Source organism: Falco biarmicus, chromosome 8 (genome assembly GCF_023638135.1).
Source record: "Falco biarmicus isolate bFalBia1 chromosome 8, bFalBia1.pri, whole genome shotgun sequence".
In the NCBI taxonomy this organism is placed as follows: domain Eukaryota; kingdom Metazoa; phylum Chordata; class Aves; order Falconiformes; family Falconidae; genus Falco; species Falco biarmicus.
Window position 1 is genome coordinate 41,443,174 of NC_079295.1, and position 26,686 is coordinate 41,469,859.

The 26,686-nt window shown below is 42.3% G+C and overlaps 2 protein-coding genes across 13 annotated transcripts in view; one reads left to right on the top strand and one right to left on the bottom strand.

Annotated features, from left to right (window-relative positions):
* Positions 1 to 1,435: 1,435 nt before the first annotated feature.
* On the bottom strand, positions 1,436 to 23,197 carry ORC4 (origin recognition complex subunit 4). 4 transcript variants are annotated; one of them, XM_056349680.1, is made up of 14 exons: positions 23,174 to 23,197; positions 20,939 to 21,007; positions 18,091 to 18,167; positions 16,256 to 16,346; positions 13,670 to 13,745; positions 13,192 to 13,277; positions 11,185 to 11,233; positions 10,512 to 10,663; positions 8,486 to 8,659; positions 8,074 to 8,160; positions 4,381 to 4,489; positions 3,002 to 3,097; positions 2,853 to 2,920; positions 1,436 to 1,741 (listed from the first exon to the last, which is right to left on the bottom strand). In XM_056349680.1, exons 2-14 carry the CDS (start codon positions 21,005 to 21,007, stop codon positions 1,553 to 1,555), a joined length of 1,323 nt encoding a protein of 440 aa, XP_056205655.1. In that variant the 5' UTR covers positions 23,174 to 23,197; the 3' UTR covers positions 1,436 to 1,552. The 4 variants fall into 4 exon arrangements, with proteins under 4 accessions (XP_056205655.1, XP_056205652.1, XP_056205654.1 ...); XM_056349677.1 differs by lacking the exon at positions 23,174 to 23,197 and adding an exon at positions 22,464 to 22,572; XM_056349679.1 differs by lacking the exon at positions 23,174 to 23,197 and adding an exon at positions 21,928 to 22,106.
* Positions 23,113 to 26,686, top strand: part of MBD5 (methyl-CpG binding domain protein 5) — a 147,671-nt gene continuing 144,097 nt past the window's right edge. For all 9 annotated transcript variants that reach the window (XM_056349670.1, XM_056349674.1, XM_056349675.1 and 6 more), the window contains exon 1: positions 23,113 to 23,235. The gene's annotated coding sequence lies outside the window, so the exon portion shown is untranslated. The remainder of the gene's footprint in view (positions 23,236 to 26,686) is intronic.

Genomic DNA, 26,686 nt, shown 5'->3' on the forward strand with positions numbered 1-26,686 from the left:
GGATGCGATATTCCAGTGCCAGGGCCTGCAAGGTGAGTGTCCGATGAGCAGCCTCTCGCTCCGCCGGCCCCAGCCCGTTACTGAGCCACTGGGCAGGGGCACGGGGAGCGGCTGCTGCAGCAGGATTGATCCCCAGCAATAGCCCTGAACGGGCAGCTCCCTCGGGCAGGCGCAGCAGTGAGCTCACCCAAAGTAACTATGGAATGAAACAGGCATCCCCGCCCCTGCTCATGAGTACTGCGTAACGCCTGCATTCCCCTTTAGGAAGACTATGGCGAGTTACATGACCTACACAGCGACAGGAAGAGATTAGCCGTGGCCGAGTACTTTCCTTTCTGGGTAAGTACTTCTGCAGAAAAACCTTGCAACAGCCTTTTTATTTATAGTTTGCCATGGCGTTCCATTCTGATAGCATCACGGAGGCTGCCCCAGCCATCACTTCAGGACCTAGACCATAACGTCACCCCACTCCCATCACTTGTTCTCCTGCTTTACCAAGCACTGCTCGGCCCTTCAAGATGCGTAGATGCTGTGAACAGTATCTACCCAGCAGCAAACGCAGTAACCACTGGGCTGAAAAGAAGGGAGTGGCGTGAAACCAGGGAACGAAGCCACTAAAATGTCTTCATCTTTTTGACAGACTGAAACCACCGGGCTACTCGCAGTGCATGTGACATCGCACAGGCTTTAGGAGCCAACTTGCTCTGCTCAGGGAAGAGAACGGCACCGCTCTCCTGCACCCTCCTTGGGAAATGCAGCAGGAGGGTCCCAGCACAGCACCTCCACCCCCTCAGCCGCCCCTGTCAGCGGGGTCACCGTGAGCTATTCCAGGGACCAGGCTGTGCCCAACGCTGCAAGGACGGCACTCACCCAGAAATGAACGTACTTCTGACACTCCGTCGTGGATCCTTCATGAGAACAGCTGCAAACCCAGTTCCTCGCCTCACAAAGCCCGCAGCAGCTCCGACGGCAGCAGCAGTGTTCAGGAGTGCGTGCCCCGCACCCTGCCAGGCAGCACAGTCACACCTCTAGTGCCGTGCTGTCACGGGGTGACCGGCAGAGGTGGGACATGCTTTGCACAAAACCAGCGCTTGCTGCTGAAGCCAGTTATGATTAAAGCTTTACTTAAGTAACTTTTCTACATCAAGTCAAATTTGAGAAGTACACCAAGGACGAGCTTTGAACTGCAATAGAGACGGGTCTGCGCTTCACACTTGGAGCAAGAGACCTGCAGCTGTTGGTGGCCACCTGCCCCCGTGCCAGCAGCTAAAGCAGCCTTGATGGGAGACCAGGAAACCCAGTGAGCTCCGATGCCTACAGAGTGGAAATTGCGCACAAGAGGAAACCTTAACGCTGGGCTGCACTTCAGTTAGCGAAATCTACGTCAGTGTAGTTCTTGAAAACCAAAATGCGCAGAGCAATCAGCAAAGCAAGCTTCTTCCAAAGATTTATTAACCTGAACACCCTGCTACGGGTAGACATTACATCTTCTAAAGTTAACTGTAAACTCCAAAAGTTTTGAAAGTAAGTAGTATTTCAAGTTCTAGAACATTCACAACCAGCTGAGTGAGGACACTGCCCACTGTTTCACATCTGTTGGGCAGTTTGGATACACTTGCAAGGCATCCATGATTTGGTTACTGTCCAAAAACAGTTTCACTAAGATGTACTCTCTCTGAGCACGTACAGATGTTCTTTCTATTGGTTTTACTAATTCCAGTCGTAGTAAGTGTTCAAATGCCTGAAAACAAAAGAAAGAAAAAAAATAATGAGGAAATGGAAGGTAACATCATTCAGGCTGTGCTGCTCATGATGCCCATGACGTGCGATCCCAGACAGGCATTCAGGGCCAGCTCTATTTTACCTCACATCCTTTTGCACAGACAGCCAAGTGCAGCAGCTGTGCGACCTGAAGCAGAATTCACTTTTCCTCCTAAAGAAAAGGTATTTGAACCTGGTGTACGTGTCACTGACCAGGAACAGCTCCAGTATTCGGGGAAACTAAGTGGAATAGTCTACTGCAAGTGTGCAGGCAGCACTGCAGAATTCCTAGTTTAATTGTAACCGAATAATGTCAGATGAAAAACAACCACTGCAAGCTTAAAAGCTGCAAGACTGGAAGCAAGCTTTGACCCGGCTGCTGGTCCCTGGGTTACATTCATGAGCAGAAGCTGCAGCACCTGCACGACCAGGTGCCCGACAGCTACGCTGCAGCAGGATCATGCCCCAGGACCCCATCCCCAAACAGAGCCTGGCAGTGACACTCGCTGAGCAACAGCCCAACAGCCCAGAAGCATCAGGTTTGTAACCAAAATCTTATTTTCAATTTGCACTCCAGACTGTAGTTGGGAGAGGCAAAACCAGACGTATTAGGCTACAAATTCATTCCACATACCGGTCGGATCTACTGGGACTGGATCGAGAAAAGCAATTTTTGATGCGGTAAGATTAAATTTTGGAGGCATCACTTCTAAACATCAGGAGTGAACGAGCAAGCTCTAAGATACCTACACACATACACAAATTCCTCCTCTGGAAGCTTTTCTGATACGTTCTTGCTGAACCCCAGTCCTGAATCAGTTAAGCTCACACTTGCTGGTCTTCACGCTGGTACTAAACTCTCAAGTGTAACTATTTACCAGAACAGCACAGCCTGGAGCTCCTCAACCCAGGAACAGTAGCAGGGCGTGGGAGGCCAGCAGCAGTGCCAGGGGCCAGGCACTACCCAAACACACCGCCCTGAAGCCCCTTGTCTCAGTTCTAGGGCTACATTTGACTACTCAAATCCGTGTGCTGAAAACAACCCAACATCTAAACCCTTACAATTAAAAGAAATGACGTTTCAGGCTTACCTTCATGACAACTGGCTTTTCGAAGTTGTACATACCATGTGCCTTCCTTTGTATGAACTTCTGGAATTCTGCATCAGTAATAGAAAAAAAAAAGTTAGTTAGGGAAAAGTAAATGATTTAGTATTTGTAAAGCCATGCATTTTTCTTACCGTTGTAAACCATCTGGAAGTTAAATGGCTCTCCTTCATAAATATCATTTAAGTGTTTCATAGCTATAATTAGGCAGACTTCCAGGACAGACAAACCTAGAGGGAAAGACAAGAGCTCTAAATATTTCTCTTAAGCATATCAGAAACACAAGCAGTTCCCATACTATTTTTATAACTCTATTTTTATATGCTGTAGACCTCACCTATTTGTGTTATGCATCGTCATAAAGTAAAAAAATTCCAGAATTTGAGAGGCTAGGTAAGAGAATACTTGTTTTTCAGACCATTGAAGCAAGAACGCTAAGAAACAGTCTGCTTCCATCAAAAAGACAGTTATTTAATAAAAGCCATCATTGCAGATTGTATGGCATGACAGAATTTTTAGCAGCACCAAGACGACCTCCCTGCTACTGCACAGCATGGCATCAAATGAGATTTTGAAGAGGTTATTTGCTATTCAAAGCTAAAGAAGTGACATAGCAGATTAGCTCCCCAGTACTAAGCAGACTTTGAGAATCACAGGGCTGAAGGTAAACCCAAGCCTGTAAAATCTGGGAGCCATAAAGAAGTAATGGGATAGGTTAACTTTTCCTGATCAGGGAAGCAATTCCCTCCGCAGCTATACTTAACCTTAGTCTCATCACCAGGAGATGTTTGTTTCTTCTGGCTGTTTGCACAGGTTCCAAAACGCTCATCGGAGAAAACTTGAGCGTAGTGCTCAGCACGCCCCACCTGCCTAGGCTCAGAAAGGGAGGGTGCCCAGCCCGCACGAGGGCGGCAGCAGCACACAGTGACACAGCAGAGGAGCTGCTATCGCGTTCACAGCAGCTCAGTTAAATGCAGGTGTCTGCGGGCTGCTGGAGTTCACTTAAGTTTTTGTACAAAACCAAACACAGACTGCTGCAACAGCTCCCATCCAAAGCACCTTAGGAATCCTTCAGCTCCCAGCACTGGCAGGATCAGGCCCGCGCCTTCCTTTCCTCCACCACAGCACAGAAACGCCGCCTAGACTGGCTCCTTCGCCCAGGCTGCCACTGCTTTCTCTGGCTGGCACTGAAGCACTAGGCAGGCCGTCTGGTGCCGACAGCTGTGAGCCTGCGCCATAGCAGCGCACTGCCCAAGCTCCCTGCGTAGCAGGATTTACATCAGCTATTCTGTAACTCGGTTTCTGGCTTACTCGGCAATGTTATCTCCTCGTGTGTGTATGAACACAAATTAGGCAAGAGCAGACTCCACGGGCAGAGACAGTCCACGTGCAGCTCATACCAACGGGGGACACTGCCCTACACAGCAGCTCTTACACCAGGGGAATTGCAGGGAGGGACTCGACGCGTTCCTTACTCCTAACATACATCTGTGGAGGAAAAGTTGAGCTTTACCATGTATGATATTTGCTTTTGAGTCCATTCTATACTGCCTGCTTGCTTCGTGAAGATCTGATGCAGTGATAAGTGGGTGATGCACAGTAATGTTACTCACAGCAAGCATCTAAAAATAAAGCAGAAGACATTTTTCATTTAATTCCTAATTAGCAGACATACTTTCCACTTGGAGATGGAACTCAGAAGAACAGATTTCCCCTCAAGTCACCTGCTGGAAACATTAATGAATAAACCCTACACACAGAAGCAGGCTCACTGAAAACCTTGTAAATAGCTGGTAGCTAAAACTACATTTTGCCAGGAAGGTTTGCCAGGCTTAAAACTTTAAAGCTCCTCACTACAGGAGCTAAACACTCATTAACTTGTTTATATTAATTTCAATGGATTAGCATACTCCAGTGATTGCTGTAAGGATGACTTACAACTATTTTAAACGTACCTTTGTCCACAAAGCTACAGCACACTCATGTCACTGACAGTGCTAAGGAAGTGTCGGAAGGCACCCCCAGCTGACAAGACACTAGTTACCCCTGCAGAACATTTGCTAAACTCACAGAGCTGCAATTTGAATCTTTAACAGTCTTCCATTACCTGTCACAGAAAGTGTGTTTTGAACAAATGCAAGTTCCTGAATATATAGTTAACTGACCTCTTCCGCCACTGCTCCTCCAAAGCTACTGCTTATCCACAAGCCTTTGCAGAGCAGCAGGCACACCGCAACGACCTTCACTAGCTCTTTAGGGCTTTAACTATCTGCATCGTAAATACTGTGTAGTTTAATATTTGTCAACAGAAAAAATGGCTTTTAGCAGCTACCTCCTCACTTTGCAGGTCTGCGTGATGAAAAACTGTTCATTTCATACATTTAGTTGAGGTATTTCACCAAGAACACCCAATGCTATCTACCACCAGTCTTTTCCAGCCACATTTCCGTCCTTATAGGTGTAACAGCCCCCAAAACCTGCACAATCATCCAGACTTCCAAAGGTATGGAGTGGGGTTTTATACTATAAAGCTTAAAGGGAAATCAGACAGGGAAGAAGGGGAGGGTAAAGAAATGACAGCCCCAAGTCCTAACAGACCTGTCAAATGAAATGCAGGAAACACAGCAGAATCTCTTGTACGTCACTGCCCCCTCTGCTTCAGGGCTAGTGAAATTTGTAACAGGTAACTACACCAAACGGCCTGGAGCACTGAGTATCTTCTGGTTTATCAGGTTCACAGACAGACAAGCAGCAGACCACATGAAGTCACCCACAGGAGAGAAACCACAGGGAAACAGCATTTACCAAAAGCAAAACTATTTTACCAGCTGAGTTATGAGCTACCTATTTCTACTCGGGTAAAAAATTACTTTGCTAAAACTCAACTTGTTCAATTCTTCCAAGCTTTCCAAGGATCAAGGTTTTGCCTAATACCATGTAGGGTACCACAAGATGAAACAGGTAGTAGGTTTCCATGGAAAATTGTGTTCATCCAACAAGGCAAAGCAACAGGGAGCGCTACATGTAATTTAAAATAGTTGGTCATTGCAAACAAGTCCTTGCTATCAAAAAGCAGGTAATTAGCAAGAGTAGCACCAATTACCACCACCACACTGCCCATCATGAAGCTTTTCTCACCAGCTCAAATGGCAGACACTTCCACATTTTCAAAACTAAAGAAAAATTCATCCTGCGGGGTGGTTAAGCCACACTTTAGCTAACACAAAAGACTTAGAGAAGCACTAGAATCTGCATTACATACTTTCATGAGCAAGATGACTTCAGGGTGAAACTGCCCCTTTGTAAAGGAAAAAAAAAATCAGAACATGCTGAAGAAAGCAATCGGGAACTTCAGCCTCAGTTCTGACACACCTTGGAGCTTATAGGGAGGCTATTCAGATAGCCATGGGCTCCTTCTCCGGCATTCACTCCAGCCAGCCAGAATTGGGTGCCCCTAAACTAGAAATATCTGCAATCTCATAACTCAAGCAAACAGAGAACTACCAAAAGAAAGAAAGAAAGAAAAAAAAAAAAAGGACTGATCACGCTCTGTGTTTCAGAACTAGAGCAGGAAGTTTATGATCTAGTTTTTAGAGCAGCTATAAACCCAGTGCTCGGAAAAGCTGTCAGCAGCAGGGAGTCCAACAACAGCCCACCACAGAGCTGAAGGTTAAAATCTGAATACTGGCACAACACAAGATAAGCAGGTCCATTTAGTGGGCTTTTCGCACTGACAGAAGCACATAGATATTTTAAGATGTTTAAATAAGTGTTACTTCTGGAATGAATGTTATTGAATTCGTATTAACTAGTTTTTTTAACAGATTTAACAAAAAAAAAAAAAAAAGACACCCTCCAAGAAAGCCTGACCACGCATGAAGTTTCAGCTCATTTATCATGATAGCAGGAAGTTCACTGTCAGCATTACCACCTACTTAGGAACACCGAAGTCTTCCCTCAAAGTTAACAGGAAGACAGAAGTCTAATTTTTCTCCACACAGCGAGGAGGCCCTCCTCCTCTCCCCTAAGATAAACAAGAAAGGTTGAAGCTACAGAGTAAAATTCTGAAGGCCTCCCCGGGCCCTTGATGCCAGATAACGTGGTCACTCTGCAGAGATTAGTAGCTCAAGCTTCCAGCACCTCAAGATTTAAGAGATTACGATCACATTTCCTGGCCTAGCAATACGGTAACGGACGAATTCAGGGCAGCATCTGGGCTACCCGAATTGCTCCGTATTTGAAACCGGCTCTGGAAAACAAAGTGGCGCCCAACCATACAGCTCAAAGTGATTTTATCTGATACTCTGCAGAAGAAGAAATTGGAAGTGATAAAAAAAACCAAAAGCATTTCCTCTTTGTGAAGAACAAGACTGTAGATCTGTGGGAACGCTCTTACTGAAGAGGTATCCTGGAGCGACTGCTCCATAAATACGAGCAATCTGTGCTCAGGAGCATCATAGCAAGAGCAACGTTTTAGGAAGAAGGAGATGTGGAAAGAAGGATGACAACAACAAATATTTTAGCTCTTGCAGCACGATATGCTTTTAATACCTACCCAGAGAGTTATTCAAGAGTAGCTCAAGAAGCCCGAGAGGAACACAGACAAACCCTAAGGGTGTCAGGAGGAGGGCAACATGGGACCTAAGGTGATGCAAGAATACAGTAAAAGACCATAGTAAAAAAACAGCACCAACATCTACTGAGCTTTGAAGCAGACAGACATTGATGAAGAGATGCAGGTGTAGTACAGTAACGTGTTTAGTGAAAGAGGAAAAACAGAGGAACATTTGGCTGTAACAACAGACAAAGGTAGAAAAAGTAGGTTTCAGAACAAGGAGTTTTCAGGATTCACCAGCAACGAAAAAGAATCTCAGAAAAGTAAAAAAATATTGTGAAAGTATTTCACTTACAGTTTTGCTTTATAATGGAAAGACTTGGCAAAAGTTATTTTAAATACAAAAACCCCACCACAATTTTAATAAAACTGTACACCCTCACAATGTAACTACTGCAGAAATTAGAACTACTTAAATTCATAAATAAAGCATGGACTGATAAAGCGTGCAAGAAACCAGTACTGTCAAAAGCCTGCTAAATAAAAAGATGTTTCAAATAAAGCTCAGATAACTGGCTTGGAAAACACAAGTGGTGTTTACTGATTGTTGTAAATCAAGAAGATATTATATATACCTGTTCAAATACATACCAACAGCAAATGAAGGGAGCGCAGATCTTTAGTGTGGTGAAAAAGGTTCTGCAGCGTGTCCTGCACAGTTCTATCCCCCGAGAGGTGCTAAAAAAAATAAAAAATATTTTCATCATCTCAGCAAATCCATTTCACTCTCACCTGAAAAGCGACCAGTTAGCTAACTTCCAGAAAGAGCTCAGCTTACGCTTGACAATACCATTCTTTTCAACTTACCCTAACTTTCTGGACTGTCTTGTGACACTTCACCTCCAGTCTTCTGTAAGCAAAGATTCTCTATCACAATTTGATTTATCCCCTACCAAATTTAAATAGTGAAAGGAAATACTAATCTTAGGTAAAGCCTTTACACTTATGAACTGGTCTTACTTTAGAAGTTTTACTAAAACCAAGTATAAAGAGCTTTAAATACCTGAACATTTTGATTCCATTTTTGTGCAAAAGACTCATCAGGGAATTGAGCAGGAAGAGAAAGCTGTTCCTTGAATATCCTAATGTATTGTTTAAAATCAAAGGAATTCATCAAATATATCTGTCGGTGAGAGAACCTTGATTTTACTCTCTTCTCCAAGAGCTCCAGGATATCCTTGTTAAAAAAAAGTAAAAGTAATAATTAAAAAAAGCAAATTTATTTAGTGCATTCTTTGCTACATTAAAAACTACAAGAGAAAATAACAAAGTAAATTGTGTTTAAAAAAAGAATTATTAAATTCTCAGGCTTAAAATGTTCTAACAAGACCTTTGCTAATTATTATAATTGACATGCCTTGAAACGCCTAACAACTAGCCATTTACCCAAATCACGTGATGCACTACATCATACAGGATAATTAGTTGCTAGGATACCCAGCAAATTTTCTCCATAGATTATGTAAATATTTCGGTTACTTAAGTCTGCAATCAAGATGTTTCAGCCGATCCTGGCTCTAGACTAGTTGTCTATTCAGTAGATACGTAGGTTGGCAGCTGTCAGTTCACATGCCTTTTGTCAGACTGAAAGAATCGAGCTGAAAAAACCCCCACAACTTAAGAGCCAATATTTACCTTCTAAGATTGTTACACAGAACTAAGCAAGTCTGCCATCAGGTTGTTGGTTGAAGATAATGGAGTAAAAGCTTACTTTTCTCGGAACACATAGCAATAGACTGGCATCACAAACAAGCTGTGGGATTCATCCATTTAGAGAAACACAATACTATCCCCCTACCTCCTACCGGGACATAATGATTATTCCTCCTATTTTCTAGGAGTTTGGGGGGCGGGGGGGGCTTTTTTGGTTTTAAGCATTTGTTGTGTGTTGGTTTTGGTGGTTTTACTTGCACTAAAAGAAGGCATGAAGAATACTGAAATTCCTCACCAAAAAGAGAGCCAACGGTGAAAAAAACGAAGACTGCTTTCGATTTACAAGTCACATGCAACATGAACCAGCAATTTAAAAAAAACAAACCAACACAATCACCAGCCAACCAACTTGGAAGCAACAGCTACCACCACAGCCATGGTACAGCCTCTGAAGACTATACCTTAATTACATTCAAAAGCAGAATATGGGGTTCTAAAAAACAGGTGATGAGGATACCAGACTCAGGACAGTAATGGAGCAAAAGAAAAGATTGTATTTTACTAAATGAACTATTAACTATTCTACTAACTACCAGAAATTTGCTCAGCTAAATATCACCTAAACCAAACCAAATCAACCCCAGATCCAGGCTGCCATTAAAGATTTTAATACTACTTCTTGTCATAACCTGGCAATCTTCACAACTAATCCAGTTTATTGAGAAAAAGTGTAATTTTTATGAAGTATCAGGTTCCATAGCATTACTAAGTAATTATTTCACAGTATATGCATAATCTGTCCACAGTTCCCTATAATGTCATTGTAAAACTCACAGCAAGTGTAACACTGATCCTAAACCCATTCTGAACACACTAATACTACAGTAAAGGCACCCTACTGAAGCGTTTGCTTAAAAAACACATCGCTCACCTACAGAACACTGTAGGTTAATACAAGTCTGCTCTTGCCAACTGCTGACCGAGGAACTGAAATGCACAGCAGCCTCTCCAAGGAGAGAAGGACAGTATAATATACACCAGCCACATGGATAAATATGGCTTTTCTGCAGTCATACAGGACAACAACCTTGTGTTTCCTTAGAAATGCAAACCTGCTCTCCTCTAGCAGTAAAACTGAAAGCTTTGAAGGTTTTTTGTCATCCAAGTTTGCTCTCAGCACAAATACTTGCGGGATTTTTTTAATCTCCCCCCTATCCCCCCCCCAACTCTTCCTAATTCAAAAGTCAGAAAAATGGATAATTGAGAAAAGTGTCTTAGAAAATTAAGTTCCAAGAGAGGAGAAAACATTCCAACTAAGACAAAAAAGTCTCTTTAAAACAGCTAAAAATGTTGCATGAGCAAGTGTAATTTCTTACCTGTCTACATGTCAGTCCAATAACTGTTAATGGAGTCTGTGCTGACTGGGATACATCAAAGAGGTTATAGAGCAGCGTCTGACCCTTGTGATGAACAAACAAGTCAAATTCATCCAGTATAAACAGGACTGGACAACTGCTAGTTCGGTCTCCTGAGACAGCAATTTTAGAAGTTAGCATGGTCATTTCATCAGACTTCCACCTGTACAGCTTTCACAAATTCTAGTTTAACAATTCACATGTTTTCTTTCAGCTTTTCACTAAGCCCTCCTTTCCCATATGTACTGCTACAACAGTAAAAAGAAAAATACACTGAACAATTGGTAAGGTTTTGTAGTATTCTGCCGAGCGTCATTTCTGGTTGCAAGGGAAGACAGACTTTATGGTGTTTTTTTTAAGGAAAAACTACTATTTTTAATAGCTTCCATCTGGATAAAAGAATCCATCCTTCATAGCTGACCAACACAGCAAGCCTTTACGGCATCAACTATGTTAGGTATATGTTTGTTCAGAATTACCTGTTTTTTACATTATTTTGTAACCATGACACATTCTTGGACTAGATTTCTTCATACCACTTGTAGGAGTAGATGGAAAAACATGTATATGCTAACTTCTCTAGCCAAGTGACAAACGCACACACAGTTTCAGAACAGGGGCTACTAATGTTTACCTTTCCTTAAAGCTTCAAGAAGGAATGCAAGATTTTCAGCAAAACTGCCCTATACAGAGGGGAAAAAAAGAAAAAGTTTCACAATAGATTTTCAATGTCATTCTCACAATTGTGTAACTACATCAAGGTCAGACATGTAATGAAGTCCATCTCCTTCTAAAACCTTTTCAAAAGCAGCACAATTTGAAAATTCATAATGTTACTTTACATTGTATAATCCTAACCTCTTCAGGACAAGACGACTGATAGTCATCTCCACATTGATCCACAGTCCAAAAACCCCCAACTAATTGCCTCAGACCTGCATTTAGTGATCAGAAGAATGTCTACAATAAGGTAAATTTACAAGTAGCTTTATCCTTCCATAAATAGCTATTGCATACTCATTTTCCATCTACACACATGCAAAAAGTGCCACCTAACGTGTTCCACTGAGAATGATCACTTTGCAGGGATTTTTTTAATTTGCAACCTTATTAGATCAATGAAAGCATCAAACATTCTTGACAGAGAACACCGAGTTGCTATGACTATCCTACTTCAGTTACACACACATTTACACACTCTCAAGCATACAAGTTGCGAGAGGAGAAGTAACTAATTGAAGACCACAAGCCCTATGAGAAGGCAGAAAAGCCAATTTACTCCCTAAATGTAAGTTGCAGAAGCTAAGAAAGGAAAAGTTTCTACAGAGAGAAGTAAGGACAGTCCTGAAAATCACTGTATCCATGCCCCTGTGCAACCAAAGGGATTAGATGGCTCAGAGTTTATAGTAGTACTATATATTCCACAATAACTTACTGGGGAAAATTATAGGGGAGTTAAGCATATTTTAGTCCAGCTATGCCTCCAGCATTTTTGGTAGTGGAACTGTGGGCTTTGAAAGGTTGTTCTAGTACTCTGTTGAAGAGACAACTCATTCATATGGCTATGCTGAAGTTGAGTACTTGCAATTTCCTCTTATTACTGCAGCTGTATTTGGGAAAAATTTAGCTCACCACCAGAAAGGGCTTTCCATTCTCTGTCTCTAAAATAATTTGGACTAAGTAAGAAACCAAATCACAGCCTAAGAAGCAAGCATTTCCAGAAAATAATAAAGCCTAATAACTATAATCTATGCTTCATCTTGTATTCTACACTGCCTCTAGCCTAGTTCTCTGGTTTCTCATAACTGAAGTAGTAACATCTCATCTCTTCAGCTTTCCAAATGCAACTGATGAAAATAAACTTCACCTATTGCGATTTCACCTTCCTGCATCCCCTCTCATAATTCTGCTTTAGCCACCTGGATTGGTGTTACACCTGACTCATTACTATGTAAACTCTGCCAATCTCAAAGGCCCTACCTGGGAGCAAAGGAGGAGATGCTGCTCAGAAGGACCTTCTGCCATACCAGAACGTGGTCTCTCAACAACACTCATGGAGTAACAGGCAACAACCAGGATAGCTCAGATCGCTGGTCCACGTTATTTCATACTCAGATGAGTGAAATTTAATCTGAGGCACTTCAGTTATTCTCTTTATTACTGACTTCAGTACTAATGTAAATGAGTTTTTTTATCTTTGGGAAAAGGTAATAGAAGCAAATTTTTTAACAGAAATGCTATGCAAAATGAGAGCTCTAGGAAGCCTGTACAGATTTCCCTATGAACTAGAAGAGGTTGCAAATATACTGAAGATACTGCTTTTTGGCTGGTTAACTTGCTTACTCTTTGTCTTGAAATGTTAAAGCCGATGCTTCCAAAATACTCTACCCCTCTGCAAACACTTGAAGTGTTTGTAAACTAGGGTCTTCACAAGTAAATGCTGCCACGGTTCACGACTGCCATCAATCATTAAATATTTTCAAAGAGAAAGCTTTGAAAAGACTGCGCCAGCCCATCACAACGTTGCTAATAAACTCTCAAAGTCCATTCAGTCTCAACAAGCTCCTTTCCATAAAGCTAGTTTTCTAGGCAAGGATTTGTGAGGGAGATAAGCAAAGAGTGTAATAAAGTTGATACTTACAAAAACTTTATCCCCAACCACATTTTCCAGGTGCAACTGTCTGGTGATCTCCTTCAGGGCCACTTTATCATTAGTCTGCAGAAGCCCTGAAAGAACATGATTTTTCATGAAGAACTGGCAGTTCTCCTTTGCTCCAGGAGGCCACGTCTACAGCCACTAGAAACTTATCAAGAAGCTTCTCCCCATTTCCAGCCTTACAAAGTTATGCCTTTTCAGAAAGTAAGACTAGTAATTTTCCATAAGTAATAAGTTACTTCAATCAATTCAGTCACAACTGATTTTTAACATTTCGAAAAGTCATTAAAAGCACAAAAGTTTTCTTTGTATAGAGAGATACAAAGAAAGGTGTTTTGGAGCTCACAGACAAACACGTCCATAACTGATGCTAGATTACAATTACTGAAACTGAATTGTTTTGTTCAGTACATGCAATACAGAGCAACAGAACACAACATTTGAATAATGCTGTATTACTTGCCATTCAGATGAACTTCCAAGAGGTTCATTTGAACTTGTTTAATTCCCATGAGCTCTTTTAAGGCATGGTTTAATAACTAGGAAAAAAAAATTACGTTATTTCTTTATAAAAAGATGGATGTATTAACAGTAAAATGTACAAGTGGCTATTATCTGATAGGAAGCAGTATGTGCAGATTCATTAGGTAACAGCATTTGAGTATTTTCAAGACTAAAATGACAACTTTGCATTCACTACCATGACTGTAGCCATTACATTTGTTCATTCTGCTGAATTAGGAGAGAAAGAAATATAAGAACTACAGTATTTTAAGCACTCATTTTGGGGGTCTCAGTCTTTTGGCTTGATCGAAAAGTGCTTTCAGAGTCTGAGATGTGAGAGAATTTGTCTTGAGTTAGTATAGTATTCAGCTTTATTAGATGCTGTAGAACAAAAAAACCTTTACTTAATTTTTAAAGACACTATTACTTATTCTTTTCCTCTTTAAGTTAGGAAGTGTAAGACAAAATTAAACTGCACATAATTACATCAACTACTCTTATAAAACTTAGGGCTCCCAAATTTACAGTCCATCAAGAACTTGTTCTTGGTAAAAGTCTTAAGAAACTTGTATTAAAATACACCTAAGCAGATGAAGTGTTATTCACTTGCTACAACTTTGCTTTTGCTTCCTCAGCTGAGCATTTGCAGCTCCCATCCATGTGTATGTATACATACATATACACACACATACAATTTTCTTGTCTCCAGCAGTACTTTTGGAAAACTAACATCTTTTACTTGATACAAAGTAAGAAAATCAATCATTTTGCATACATTATTTACTTACTTATATTCTGGCAGGAAGGATGACAAATTCGCTATCCTTATTAAAAAGGTTTGGAAGAAAATTTAAGTAATAAAAATAAGGTTGAGTTTGGTGATTGGAGCGGGGGCACGTACTATTTCAAGGATCATTCTGTTGTGGGTTTTTTAAACTTTCACATTTGTTCCAATTTGCTCACAGCATAGAGCTCATCTATACTTTGCCATCGATATTGTATTTATAAGCAGATACAGTTAAGACTCCTACTATAGGTGCCAACATTTACTGTATGGATAGTTGGAACAAAAAAAGCTTATTCCCTTGGTTTCTCAGGTTTATGCCCAATAAGTAGATGCCACCCATTCTGGCTAGCCCCTTATCCAACAGTCTCAACTGTATCTTTAAAGTCTACATTGCAAATACAAGAAAATCTAAAAAAACTTTTTTTCTGCAGTATGAGAGTGCTTGTTGCTTACTTACAAATCTGTAAACCTAATGAAGGAAAAAATAAATTCCAGTTCAAGACTAGCATGAAGTAGACAGGTGGAGAAATCCTCATCTGCCATTGGTTTATCAACTCCTTCCCCACCACCACTCGCACAGGATTTTGGCAGTGACCCTTCTTCTGAAGTGTCACAGTTAACAAAAGAAGGTAACAAAACTGACTGGTTTTGAAGTGCAAAACAAGAAAGCTGTCAACAAATTGGCAGAATGATCAGTGTCAGCTGTATCACGGATGTGTTTCCCATCTATTAATTTATTTCTATTGAACTGCATTTAAAAGCTTGAAGGCCACTTGCTTTAGCATTTGGGAAGACTTGCGAATTTTCTTTTAATTTATCAATCTTGAATACATTTTGCATTAACAGCCAACCTATTTAACACTCTATATACTCACATAAACATAAAAGACTTAAGTGTTTGCATAATATTAAGGTATTATTATTGCATAATATAAGGTATTAACACTTAAGTTAGATGTCATTCCTTCACATGACTCAGCTAAAAAAGCTCCTTTAAAATAAAAAACCTACACTTCTAAGCTAGAACTACCACACAATAGTCTACCTCCTAGGAATTTAGGTAACAATATTCTCCAACATGTTTAAAACAGGATTAAGATAGCTTACATTCTCTACCTGTAAACAGCTATGTAGAAATCCACCCCTTAGCCTACTCCTTTTAGGTTTTGGATGCTTTTTCAGTCATTTTTACAGCAGAAGCCCAAAAGCAGTAGCAGGTTAACTTTTCAAGAGTAAGGAAAACATGGGTTTAACTGCAAAGATGAGCTCCTCTGTGGCAAGAGTAATTTCAGAACTCTAATAGGAGAAATGCCAAAAGAAACCAGAACCTACGATGTAGTCAGATCACTGAATGAAAAAAGCAACTTGTTCTGATAAAATTATTTCCATTTCACATGTTCTGGGTACCTGTAACATGTCATGAAACCTGGTGAAGACACACAAAAGAATTCCAAAACCATGCATAATTCTGCAAGTCATTGTGAGGATGGACAGGTACATGTTTTTGTCAGCCGCACGTGAAGCTATTCTATTTTAGAAAACCACTAGGAACTCAGCACTGGACAAATTTTAGAAGAGTGTTAGGAGATCAATTTCTCCATATTGTCATTCAACAGAATTAGCTCACAAGAAGTCCTAGAATGTTTTGAAATTATTTATAAAACAGGCAGAGATGATAATTAACCTCACTGAAGTCCTGGGAGCTAATCTACCTCACGCTTCATGTGACCCTGTATAAACTTTAATGCATGTATATACCACAGTCTTTCCTGATCCTCGGGGTCCAATAATGAGGGCAGAATTACTTTCTCCATGAATCACAGTTCGTTTCAGCAGTTCCAGCAGATGTCTGTGTTAACAACAGCAATAGGTTACAAGCTTTAAACCAGACAAAATTCACTGAAACTATGGAAAATGCAAAGAATCTTTAGAACATAAGAGAAAACTTGATACATTTCAACTTACTCTCAGAGCCAACACTCAAGGCATGCAAAATGTAATACAATAAAGTACAAAAGGCTGCGTGATCAGATCTTTGAAAATATTTTAAAATATTAAAACATGCAGAAATCGAGACTATCACTAATTCATAAAGTTCTGCAGTCCTCCACCATGAAAGGACAGACTTCAATAATTATTCCTTTCTTGAGGGGGTAAAAAAAAAAAAAAAAAAAAAAAAAAAAGATTGCTTTCTGTGATACCACTATAGTTTAAAAAAAGGGAAGTCTGGCAAATGCATTGAAGAAAAACCTTGATGACAGTAAAAATTAATAATCTAGTGAAATATATACAGTTTCACAATCTTCATAAAACTGATTATATGGTAAATTTAGGCATTCAAAGCTTACGAATGATAGCAGCAATACTGCACATCAAGTTCATATTCTATTCCCACCCAGAAGAATGAACAAACAACTCTAAATTATCTTCAGATAGAGTTATCACCTCTTACCACATTTAAAGTACTTACAAAAGCTACTGACACTTCCAATTCTCAAACGCTTACAAATGTATATATTTAAATAAGCTTTTTTTTTTTACTTAGAATATTGGACATTATGCAGTTGGTTCTAAAGGACTAATAAGAGTCACCATGGAACAGCTTTAGCAAATGTACATGCTTTTGTTCACTACCTGAGAGCTAACTATAGCCAAGAGCCCTGATACATCTTGGGAAAGAAAGAGTCAGGAAGCAAATTGTGTTTTCTCACCAGTATAATTCACCAACAGGGGCATACCAGGTAGAAGACAGTTTGTAAACTGTTTTTTTCAGAATTCTAATAGAAAAAGGGGAGGCTTCTTTTGTAGAATACTAATATGACAGAAAATTTCTCACAACAACAAACATGCCTATGTGAGCTCTGCACGTACATTTCGCTACACTTTTTTAATAACAGAAATATTGTTTTCCTTCTAGTAATGAAAAGGAAACTAATGCTCACATCAGGCAATTCAACTTGCAAAAAGTTACCCTTGGAAAAATTGACTGTTTAGAACAAGTTTTTTAGACACAATTGTTATTTTAGAATTTGACCTGCACCTGTAAAAGGATTAGTATGAGGATAGCATTATCATCACAATAGGTCCCTTCTTCATAACTTCAACCTCAGCATCTGGATCACCCCAAGGAAGCAGTTTTATTTTGAATATGGGTCTCTACTTCCAAGAAACATGATGCTGGCAACCAAGGTTCAAGATCTACTTTTAACACAGCTTACTAAAACAGAAGAAAACCTGAAGCAAAAACCTAAGATTCACAACAAGAGAATTTAACTTTTTGCTTGGTCAGGTCATTTAACATAGCATTAGAATATGCCCTAAAAGTTATCTTTCAGGCTCAAAAATAAAGTGTTTCAGGAATTACAGATTTGAAACAAGGACAAGACATCCAAAACTCAGAGCCTGACAGACAGCAAGCAGCAGTTGTATAAAAAGTCTTAAAATCAGAGGCAATTTTTGGAAGTGTTGTGCAAGTTATTTAAACCTGTATAACTTAGAAAAACAGAGGTAGCAGAAAATTCTGACTTCACCTGATAGATTTTCTACCGCGGTTTAAAGTAGAAATTACTTTGTATTTGAGTCTGCTCACTTACCTGTACTGGTGTTCAACTCCAAACAGTTTCCCAGTACCGTAATTGTGACAGAATCTTTCACGCAGAATTTTTTGCACCTATGGATATAACACAAGACAGAAAGAATGCTTGGTGTTCCAAACACCAGAATGTACCAATTATGTAATTATGGCAATAAGCTAACAGTAAAATATGCATGTTTCTGTGTTCTGTAGCATATATATTTTAATTGTTATCAGTGATAAAGAGGTCTTGAAAGTAAGGATAAAGTTGCAGTAGGGTGAATGTTTACCAGACAATTTTGTAGCAGAAAAGAGAAAATTCAATTAAGTTATAGTAGTGTGTGTCTTTAGTCCTAAACCTGCTGTGTAATACAGGTAAGAAAACATTTACCAGCTGACTTAAACAGGACATAACCCACATAGTTATTCCCCAAAACCCCCAGTGAATACACTTTTTGCACCACTCACAACATTACAGCCTACCTACAACAGTCAAACATTAGAAAGTATAAAATTTACAGTTTCCTCCAAGACTCAGTTAAGATACCCTGGTCCTAAAAGTTTGGAAGGGGAACAGGAAGTAGTATGAAACAGAAGCTTGTTTACAAAGGATGGAATGAAGTCTGTCCAGCTTAATTTTTAGATCAAGTTCTGAACTCCTGCACATTGCACAGTGAATACAGTTATTTTTAACTATTAATTTGGATTTATTGCTTGGGATATATTTAGATATACACCTGCACTAACTGCTGTTAAGAACTGTCACTTAAAATTCTATCTTCAATTCCCCAACACCAACCTTCAGCATCGTAGCAGGTTTCTTCCCACTACTTGACTAGCAGCACGCAAACTGGACAATCTCTATTTTTACTAATTGGCAGAACTCTCTATATTACTAGTGCTCCTGATGGGCCATTTAAGCTATCCTAAAATAACCTCCATATTCCACCCTTTTATAATGCTAAATTTCCAATTTAAGTGCTCATGGTCAAAGAATTTCAGTGTGTCATGGTTTAACCCCAGCCAGCAACTAAGTACCACACAGCTGCTCACTCACATACCCCATACCCTGGTGGGATGGGGAGGAGAACAGAAAAAAAAATGGTAAAACCTGTGCTTTGAGATAAGGACAGTTTAATAATTGAAATAAAGTAAAATACAATATTGATACCAGTAGTTAGAATGGAAAAGGAGGTAACAAAAAGACAAACAAATAAAACTCGAAGAGAAAAAAAACCCAACAAACCACAGGATGCACAATACAATTGCTTGCCACCTGCTGACTGATGTCTAGCCAGTCTCTGAACAGCAATTCCCCACTCCCCTCTGCCAACTCCCCCCAACTTTATATACTGTGATACATTATGGTCTATGGTATGGAATATCGCCTTGGCCAGTTCGGGTCAGCTGTCCTGGGTGTGACCCCTCCAAATTTCTTGTGCCCCTCCAGCCCTCTCCCTGGCAGGGCCTGAGAAACTGCAAAGTCCTTGACAGAGTATAAACATTCTTAGTAACAACTACAAACATCAGTGTGCTTTCAACATTACTCTCACACCAAACCCAAAACACAGCTCTATGCCAGCTATTAAGAAGAAAATTAACTCTGTCTCAGCTGAAATCAGGACACAGATTAAACTGCAAACTATAAATGAAATTATTTCACTTTAAAATCACATTTAAGCACCTTGTCTTTCAGTCTAAGTGAATGTCCATTTGACCTGAAAACTAGCTATATTATTATCATGCGCATCTATACGTCCTTTTCCATTCTCTTAACCAGAGTTACCTCATCTTCCCCTCCATGTGTTTTTTTCTCTAGATTCTTCAGCTGCACCCCTTAACTGAGGTGTTTTTTCATTTCTGCTGAATCCAAAGAAAATCATGAAAGAGTGCAGTGTTTTATCCCAGGGAAACCTATACCAAGGCAATACTGCATGGCAAATGTTTTGCCTTTCTCTCAGTTAGCAGTTACTCGCTGATGCCCGTTTTAGCCAACCAGTCACTGTCCTGGGGTACATTACCAACACGCTTACAGTATCTTGAAGATACATCTTCTTCTAACACTTGTCTAATTTATAATGGAATTATCACCATCAGCTCTTGGCGGTTTTGGTTTAAAAATAAACACATGTGGATGCATCTTTGTGAACTACTCCTCACCAACAGAAATCTATTTCACTAATAATTCCGCTTTATGAAAAGAATTCTTTTTTAATATGAGCTGTACTTGCCTAGCTGATTTTTCAGTTACTTTTTCTTCTACTAAAGTCTTGCTGATTTAATTTCCAGATTTATTCTGGTTTAATGAATAATCTACCTGAACAATCAGCATTGTCCACTTACAAGTGAAAAGGTTGTCTTCCAATATTAAAATATAAGAAATCGCTGAACCAGAGATAATTCACTACAAGATGCACCACAGTTTTGAAGTGGCCACTGTGAGAAAACAGACAAATAAAGATTTAAAAAAAAAAAAGAAACTGATTTGGCAGCTGCTGTCCTGTCTAACCTAGGCCATTAAAAAGAAGTTGCCTAGATTCCAATTCACCCTACAAACTGGAAGATAAGGAATTTGAATAGTAAAAATAGTTTTATGCAAATCTGTTGCCACAAATGGCTCTAAAAGCACAAGACAACCTTTAATCATTTTCACTAAGACTCCAAAAAGTAGATCATTACTGTAACGCTTGAAGCAAGCAAACATCAGGTAAGAAGCTGAAATACAGAACATAAATACCAAAACCATTTACGAACCTAGAAACTACATGTATCTGTATATGCCTTTTTAACTGGTCTAGTAAAAAAACTACAAAACATGGATGTCAGTTTAATAACTCAAAAAGTCTGTTAATGGAGATGTTACTAACCTGTGAAATGCATTCTCTGTTTGCTTCACTGTTCTCCTTAAACCTACGTTTACTCATTGCAGTTTTCATCTTAAATAAAAAGAGAATACAAAGATTATAACAAGTAACATTGCTTTCCAAATAACACTAGTCAGAAACTGTACTCAGATGTTAGTGAACTAAATTTAGCATAGCAAACAAGATAGCTACTCATGTGTAAGAACTTGTAAAGAAAATTATTTCTTAACTGATAGCTGTACTAGTTCACCTCACCCAAAACATTAAAAGCATTTTTGATTTCTTGTTAGATTAAATTCATGTTTACATAAAACTTCTGAACAGCATTTGCTTTTCGATGTTTTTCCATGTAATGCAAACAGTACCTAATGCAACTGATACAACAGACTTCCAAGTTTTTCTAGCAAGTTAACAGCAACAATGACATTTGTAACTCATGCCCAGTTCCACTAAGACAGCACAGCCACACAAAGGCCGACCTCGCACAGAACCAGGAATTGTACAACGCGTGCACTTACCAGTTGAGATAAGTTATTGTGAAGAACAAAATTGCTACTCCAAGAAAGCTGAACTATCTAGTGACATTTGTACGTGCCTGCCTCTGCCCAGCCACCAAGTGTAGTTTATCCCTTTTAACTGCGTTTAAGATAGTTTGAAACAATGTATTCATGTTTCAGCAGCTGGAACAAGCTACCAGAATGCTCAAAATCACTACAATTAACTTTTTATAAGAAGAACGAGCTATCCATGTTTATACTGGTGCAGCTTGTAACAGTAACTACAGTGCCTCTCTCAATAAGCAGCATCAGTAAAAAACAATTCTCCTTCTTTGTGCCTTCCAAGACTTGCTCTGCAACAATTTATGCTTATTTTAGCACAGCTTTTTTCCCTTTTCTCCCAGTTTTTCTCCTTCCGTTGTAAAGCCAGTGTCATTCAGTTCCCGGAACGGTAGCTTAGTATGCAAAGGACGAGACCGACTGCTAAAAACATACATAAACAACGTGGTCGCTACGGAAGCGGATACAAAGGAGTACAAGGCACGAAACCACGAAGCTGGAGCAGCTGAACCGAAGCGGTTAATTAATGAAAGCGGAATACAACAGCAGCCAGGCGGCCGGAGAAGGAGCACGCCCCTTCCTCTCGTTTATCCGCGGCTGCGAAGCTCAGCCCGAAGCGCCGCCGGCAGCCGCCACTCCAAGCCGTCCCCCCGCGCTTCCCGGGCCGCGCCGAGGGCCCTGAGCGCCGCCAGGGGCAGGCACTGAGGCGCCGCTCCCCCCGCCCCGCCACACCGGAGAGACGCGCGGCAGCGGCGATGCGGCCTCCAGGCATCTCCCGGTGCGGGGGGCGGCCCTGAGCCGGCGGCCTACGGCAGCGCGCCGGTACCCCGCCCGCCGGCCGAGCCCCCCGGACCCGCGAAGCTGGGGGGAAGGGAGACGGCGCATATCCCGGTCCCCTGTCACCGGGGGCGCCCGGCGGAGGCGGCGGGCTGACGAGCGGCCGCCCGGCCCAGCGCCCGCCACTCCCTCACCTCAGGCGGCGGCCGCGGCAACGGCCACCCTCGCGCCGCCCCCACCCAGCTGCCGCGCTCCCGGCAGCCCCCGCGCCGCCCCCTCACGTGACGGCGGCCTTCCCCCTCCCTCCCTCCCTCCCTTCTTCCTCCTCCTCCTCCTCCTCGCCCAGCCGCCCCCTCACTTCCGCCCCGGCCTTACCCCGCCACTTCCTTCCGCCCCGCAGCCGGATCTCCTTCCGGGTGCGCGCGGCGCGCGCGGCCCTGTGGGAAGGCACGTCCCTCCCTCTGCCCCCCCCCGCGGCCTCCCGAGCTCCCCCGGGGCGCATGCGCAGTGGCTGCCTCCCCTCTTCCTCCCCGGCAGCGCCGGAGCCCCAGCAGCCGGAGCAGCAGCAGCAGCTGATGATGAGGAGCGCGGGGGGGGGCGGGGGGGGCCCGTTATTTATACCGTTAAAGGGACAGGGCGCTAATTCCGCTCGGCATCGGCGCGGGGGCGGGGGGCCGGTGCCAGGCGCCCCGAGTTTCTCCCCCCCACCCCCCAGCCCCGCCGGAGGAGCCCGGGGAGTTTCTTGCCCCCTTCCCCCCTCCCCCCCCTCCGCCACCCCTCCGCGGCCGTCGGCGGAGGGAGAGCGAACCCGAGAGGCGGCCACGGCGGGAGGCACCTCGGTGGGGGAGCGGCAGGCAGTTGGGCAGCCCCCACCCCCCGCGCTCCCCTCCTCCCCCTTTATTACCCTTTGTGTGCGTCTCCGCCTGCGCCGCTCCGGGGCCGGCCGGGCGCCGGGGGGCCGCTGAGGTGAGTGCGGGGCGGCGGCGGGGCGGGGGGAGCGGCGGCGGCGGGGCCGCCCGCTTGTTTACCTCAGGGAGGGAGCGGGAGGGGGGGCCCGGCGCTCGGCCGCGCTGGGCCGCGGGCGGCGGGGAGGGGGCGCCGGGCGCCCGCCTGTCACTTTCTGCCCCCTCTCGGTGCCGGGGGCTCCCCCCGCTCGGTCCTGCCGGAGCTTTGTTGTCGCCGGGGCGCGGGTGATGCTCCGGCCCCGGCCGCGCTCCCCTCCCCGCCGCCCCGGGGGTTGCCGCTTCAGCGCCCCGCCGCCGCGGGCCGGGGAGGGGGGATGCCGGCGGGGGCGGCTCGTCGCGGGAGGCGCGGGGTGCTGAGCAAAGTTCGGGGTGGGTGCGGAGCCCCGGCTCGTCCCGAAAGTGGTGTTTTCCTCGCCGCAGCGGGGATTTTGGTGGCTGGAATAACGGCAGGGTGTTGGGGTGCCCTCGGGGTCCGCTCCCCCCCGGTTGGGCTGTCTGAAGAACGGCGGTTCCAGGCCGTTATATGACTTAGCGACCACCCCCCCACCCCACCCCTCCTCTCGCGGTCCTTAAGGCCCTGGTGGTACAAAGACCTGCTCACCAGCCTAACTTCCAGGGCTAGTCCAAGAACTGGACTCTTGGCGAATGTCAGATATTTGCAGGATTGGAATCGGTGTTGCACGGTGGATAGCACTCCGTGGCCATCGTTGGTGGCTGGCTATATTTGGTCAATGGTTTGCTCAAATACATATGTCGTGATCTGTTTTTCCATGGCCTTCTGGTCGCAAGGCCAAATGTCTCCATCCACACCGAACGATGTTGGTGGTTTGTTAGGTCAGGTACCGCTGGTAGGCTGGTCTGACCGGGTGGGTTTTTTTCTACTGATTAAAAGGAAAGTTACGTGTCAAAATGTCCGAAATAGATTAAAATGTAAGGGGGCAAACTAAATGCCTAACTCAAGGAAATATTGGAAGAAGCCTTGTAGAGAATTGCAAGAATCCAGAAGTAAGAGTTTGGGCATTAATGCCGAGTTGAAATAAGTGTCCTCTACAGAAGTAGGATGTTTACATTAAAATTGCTTTTCTCTGCTTATTTCTGGAGCTTAATTACGTCCTCCATAATTTTAAAAAGACAGTTTAACTGCTCAGTTTATTAAGTACCATGGTGCATGCTGAACCATGAAGTAGGCCATGAGTACGTATTTCAGTGGGGCATCACGGTTAAATGGTGGTCAGCAGAGAGTGTGTGTCATCTCTGCTTCACGCTGGAAGGATACCCACAAGAAAGAGCTCTCCTGAAAGCTTTGCTGTCTCCCATTTCTAATTTGTACATACATGTCTTATGCGAAGCAGTAATTTTGTGATCAAGCTGGAAAGAGTTTGAGAAAGCCGTAATTTGATGGGTTGGAAAGAATGAGAGAAAAATAGAGTTGGACTGATACTTAACAATACTGTGAAGAAGAATTTAAGGTAGCAGCCATAACTATAGATCTTTCTAATAGTTTGCCATTAGTTTTGTGTTAGCTTGTAAAAACAGGATTAATTTGGTTTTAAATGTGAAAAAATTCAACAGCGATAATCATTGTCAAAAGCGGCAGATACGTGTTGTTAGGAAACACATTCTTCAAATGTGCGACTCTCCTTTTAGTTAGTTTACTACAGGCAAGATTTGGACAGCAAAAGACTGTCCAGCAGTAAACGACATAGTTTTTGTTGGGGTTTTTTTTCCATGACAGTGCTTCCTTTCTGAACCTGAGATATCATTGATCTACTTTCATCTGTACATGAGAACCTATAGCAACTTCAGGATTATGCTCCTGATGTATGTAGAGCTGCAGATCTGCCTGCAACTTTCATGGCCTACAGCTGATGAGATCTATTATTTGTTAGGGGGGATTGAACACTTTAATTTCTTTGTGTTTTAGTGTTAAAAATAGGTATGATTTGATATGATTGCTCAGTAAAGTACCCTAACAATTTTAAAGCTGGTCAGAATAATTCAGGGTCTTCTCTTACTTTAAATCTTAGAGATAAACTTACTAATAAAACCTTCATTTCCCCTCCAGCTCTGGCAGCCAGGTCTGTGCTGGAAAGACAACTGCTGCTTTGGGGAAATAGGGTAGGGAAGGTTCCCTCCTCAGGAGCCACTGGTGGGGCTGGGGATTCCAAGTTGTCAGACGCAATCCCTGCATTTCTGCAGCACCTAGCGCAAAGGGGTCTAAGGCTAATTTGGGGATTCTGGCTGCTGTCACAGCAACCTTCTAACAACTAAAAGAACTGAATCTCTTCAACCTGTGTTAAGGCAACCTCTGTTAAGGAAGACTGTGCATTATCAACACCTATAACTAAGGGGCAATACAGATTTCTTTGGTTTTTTTAAGCTGTCTTTGCTGCTATTATGAATAGGTATTTATATTTTCTAATTGCTTTTAGGAAAACTTTGTGTGTATTTTTCAGTTCTTTATCTTTTGAGACAAAATTAGTGATTGCTTTCCTCTGTATTCCAGGTTAGTGGCTTCCTAGGCTCTTGGGCAGAGAGTTTGTTTTGAATTAGCAAGGAACCTACCATAGCAAAATGTAGCCTGTGCTAGACATAAAGATGCTGTTCATGCCAGACTTATATTTGTCTTTAACAGTCTTTCCTTGGAGTTTGCTGGCTTACCTTTCTTTGTAGGTGAATGTGTTAGTTTCTATTTAGACTAGGTAGGCGGATGTTTGAAGAGAATCTTTATGATGCAATACTTTCAATAAATGAACTTTTCTTTGCTTGGAGTCCTTTCATTCTTCTGTGGCTGTGGAGGGATAGGTCTTTGTAAAAAAAAAAAAAAAAAAAAAAAAAAAAGCACTGAAGATCTTGGCATAAGTAACAGTCCACTCAAAAATGGAATGCCTTGGTTTTCAGCTGGGTAGTTTAATTCGGTTTGTCAGTAATTTTTCTTTTTTCTCTCTTTTTTTTTCCCCCTGCTGTTACTCATGGTCGTTCCTTGTATGTGGAAGATCGGTAACTTTAATACAGTCCATAAGTACAAAGTTAGTTTCTGAATCAGCAGCGGGTGCTTATCGTGGATGTTCCTTCTGGAAAGCAGCAAACCAGGTGGGTGGCCCCTTGTGCCCATCTGGAGCCCCACTAATGTCAGCGTGTCTTTCTATGGGCTTAAGAGACCACACGCACAAAGCAGTTTCCAAGAGAAGAATCTCATCTATTAATGGCTAGGGACACAAATGTTGAAAGTGGCTGAGCTTCCTTTAAAAAAATATTGTTAAAACTTTTGAAGAGTGGGAAGTTCTGCTTCTTCTTTTAGGCTTGTTTGGTTTTTCAGGGGCTTGGTTTTGTTTGATTGGGTTTTTGTAAGGACCCTGTATTGATTTCTGCTTTGTCCCACTGGAAATGGGTATCGAAGTTACCATTGATTTCAACAATAAAAAGATACAGGATACATTTTTTTAAATGTT

Coding starts and splice junctions, on each gene's coding strand:
- ORC4 (XM_056349680.1), bottom strand. CDS start 21,007: ATGAAAACTGCAATGAGTAAACGTAGGTTTAAGGAGAACAGTGAAGCA. Junction 11,234..13,191: donor TGGTTGGGGATAAAGTTTTT/GTAAGTATCAAC, acceptor CCCTCTGTATAG/GGCAGTTTTGCTGAAAATCT. Junction 1,742..2,852: donor AAAAGCCAGTTGTCATGAAG/GTAAGCCTGAAA, acceptor TTTTGTTTTCAG/GCATTTGAACACTTACTACG.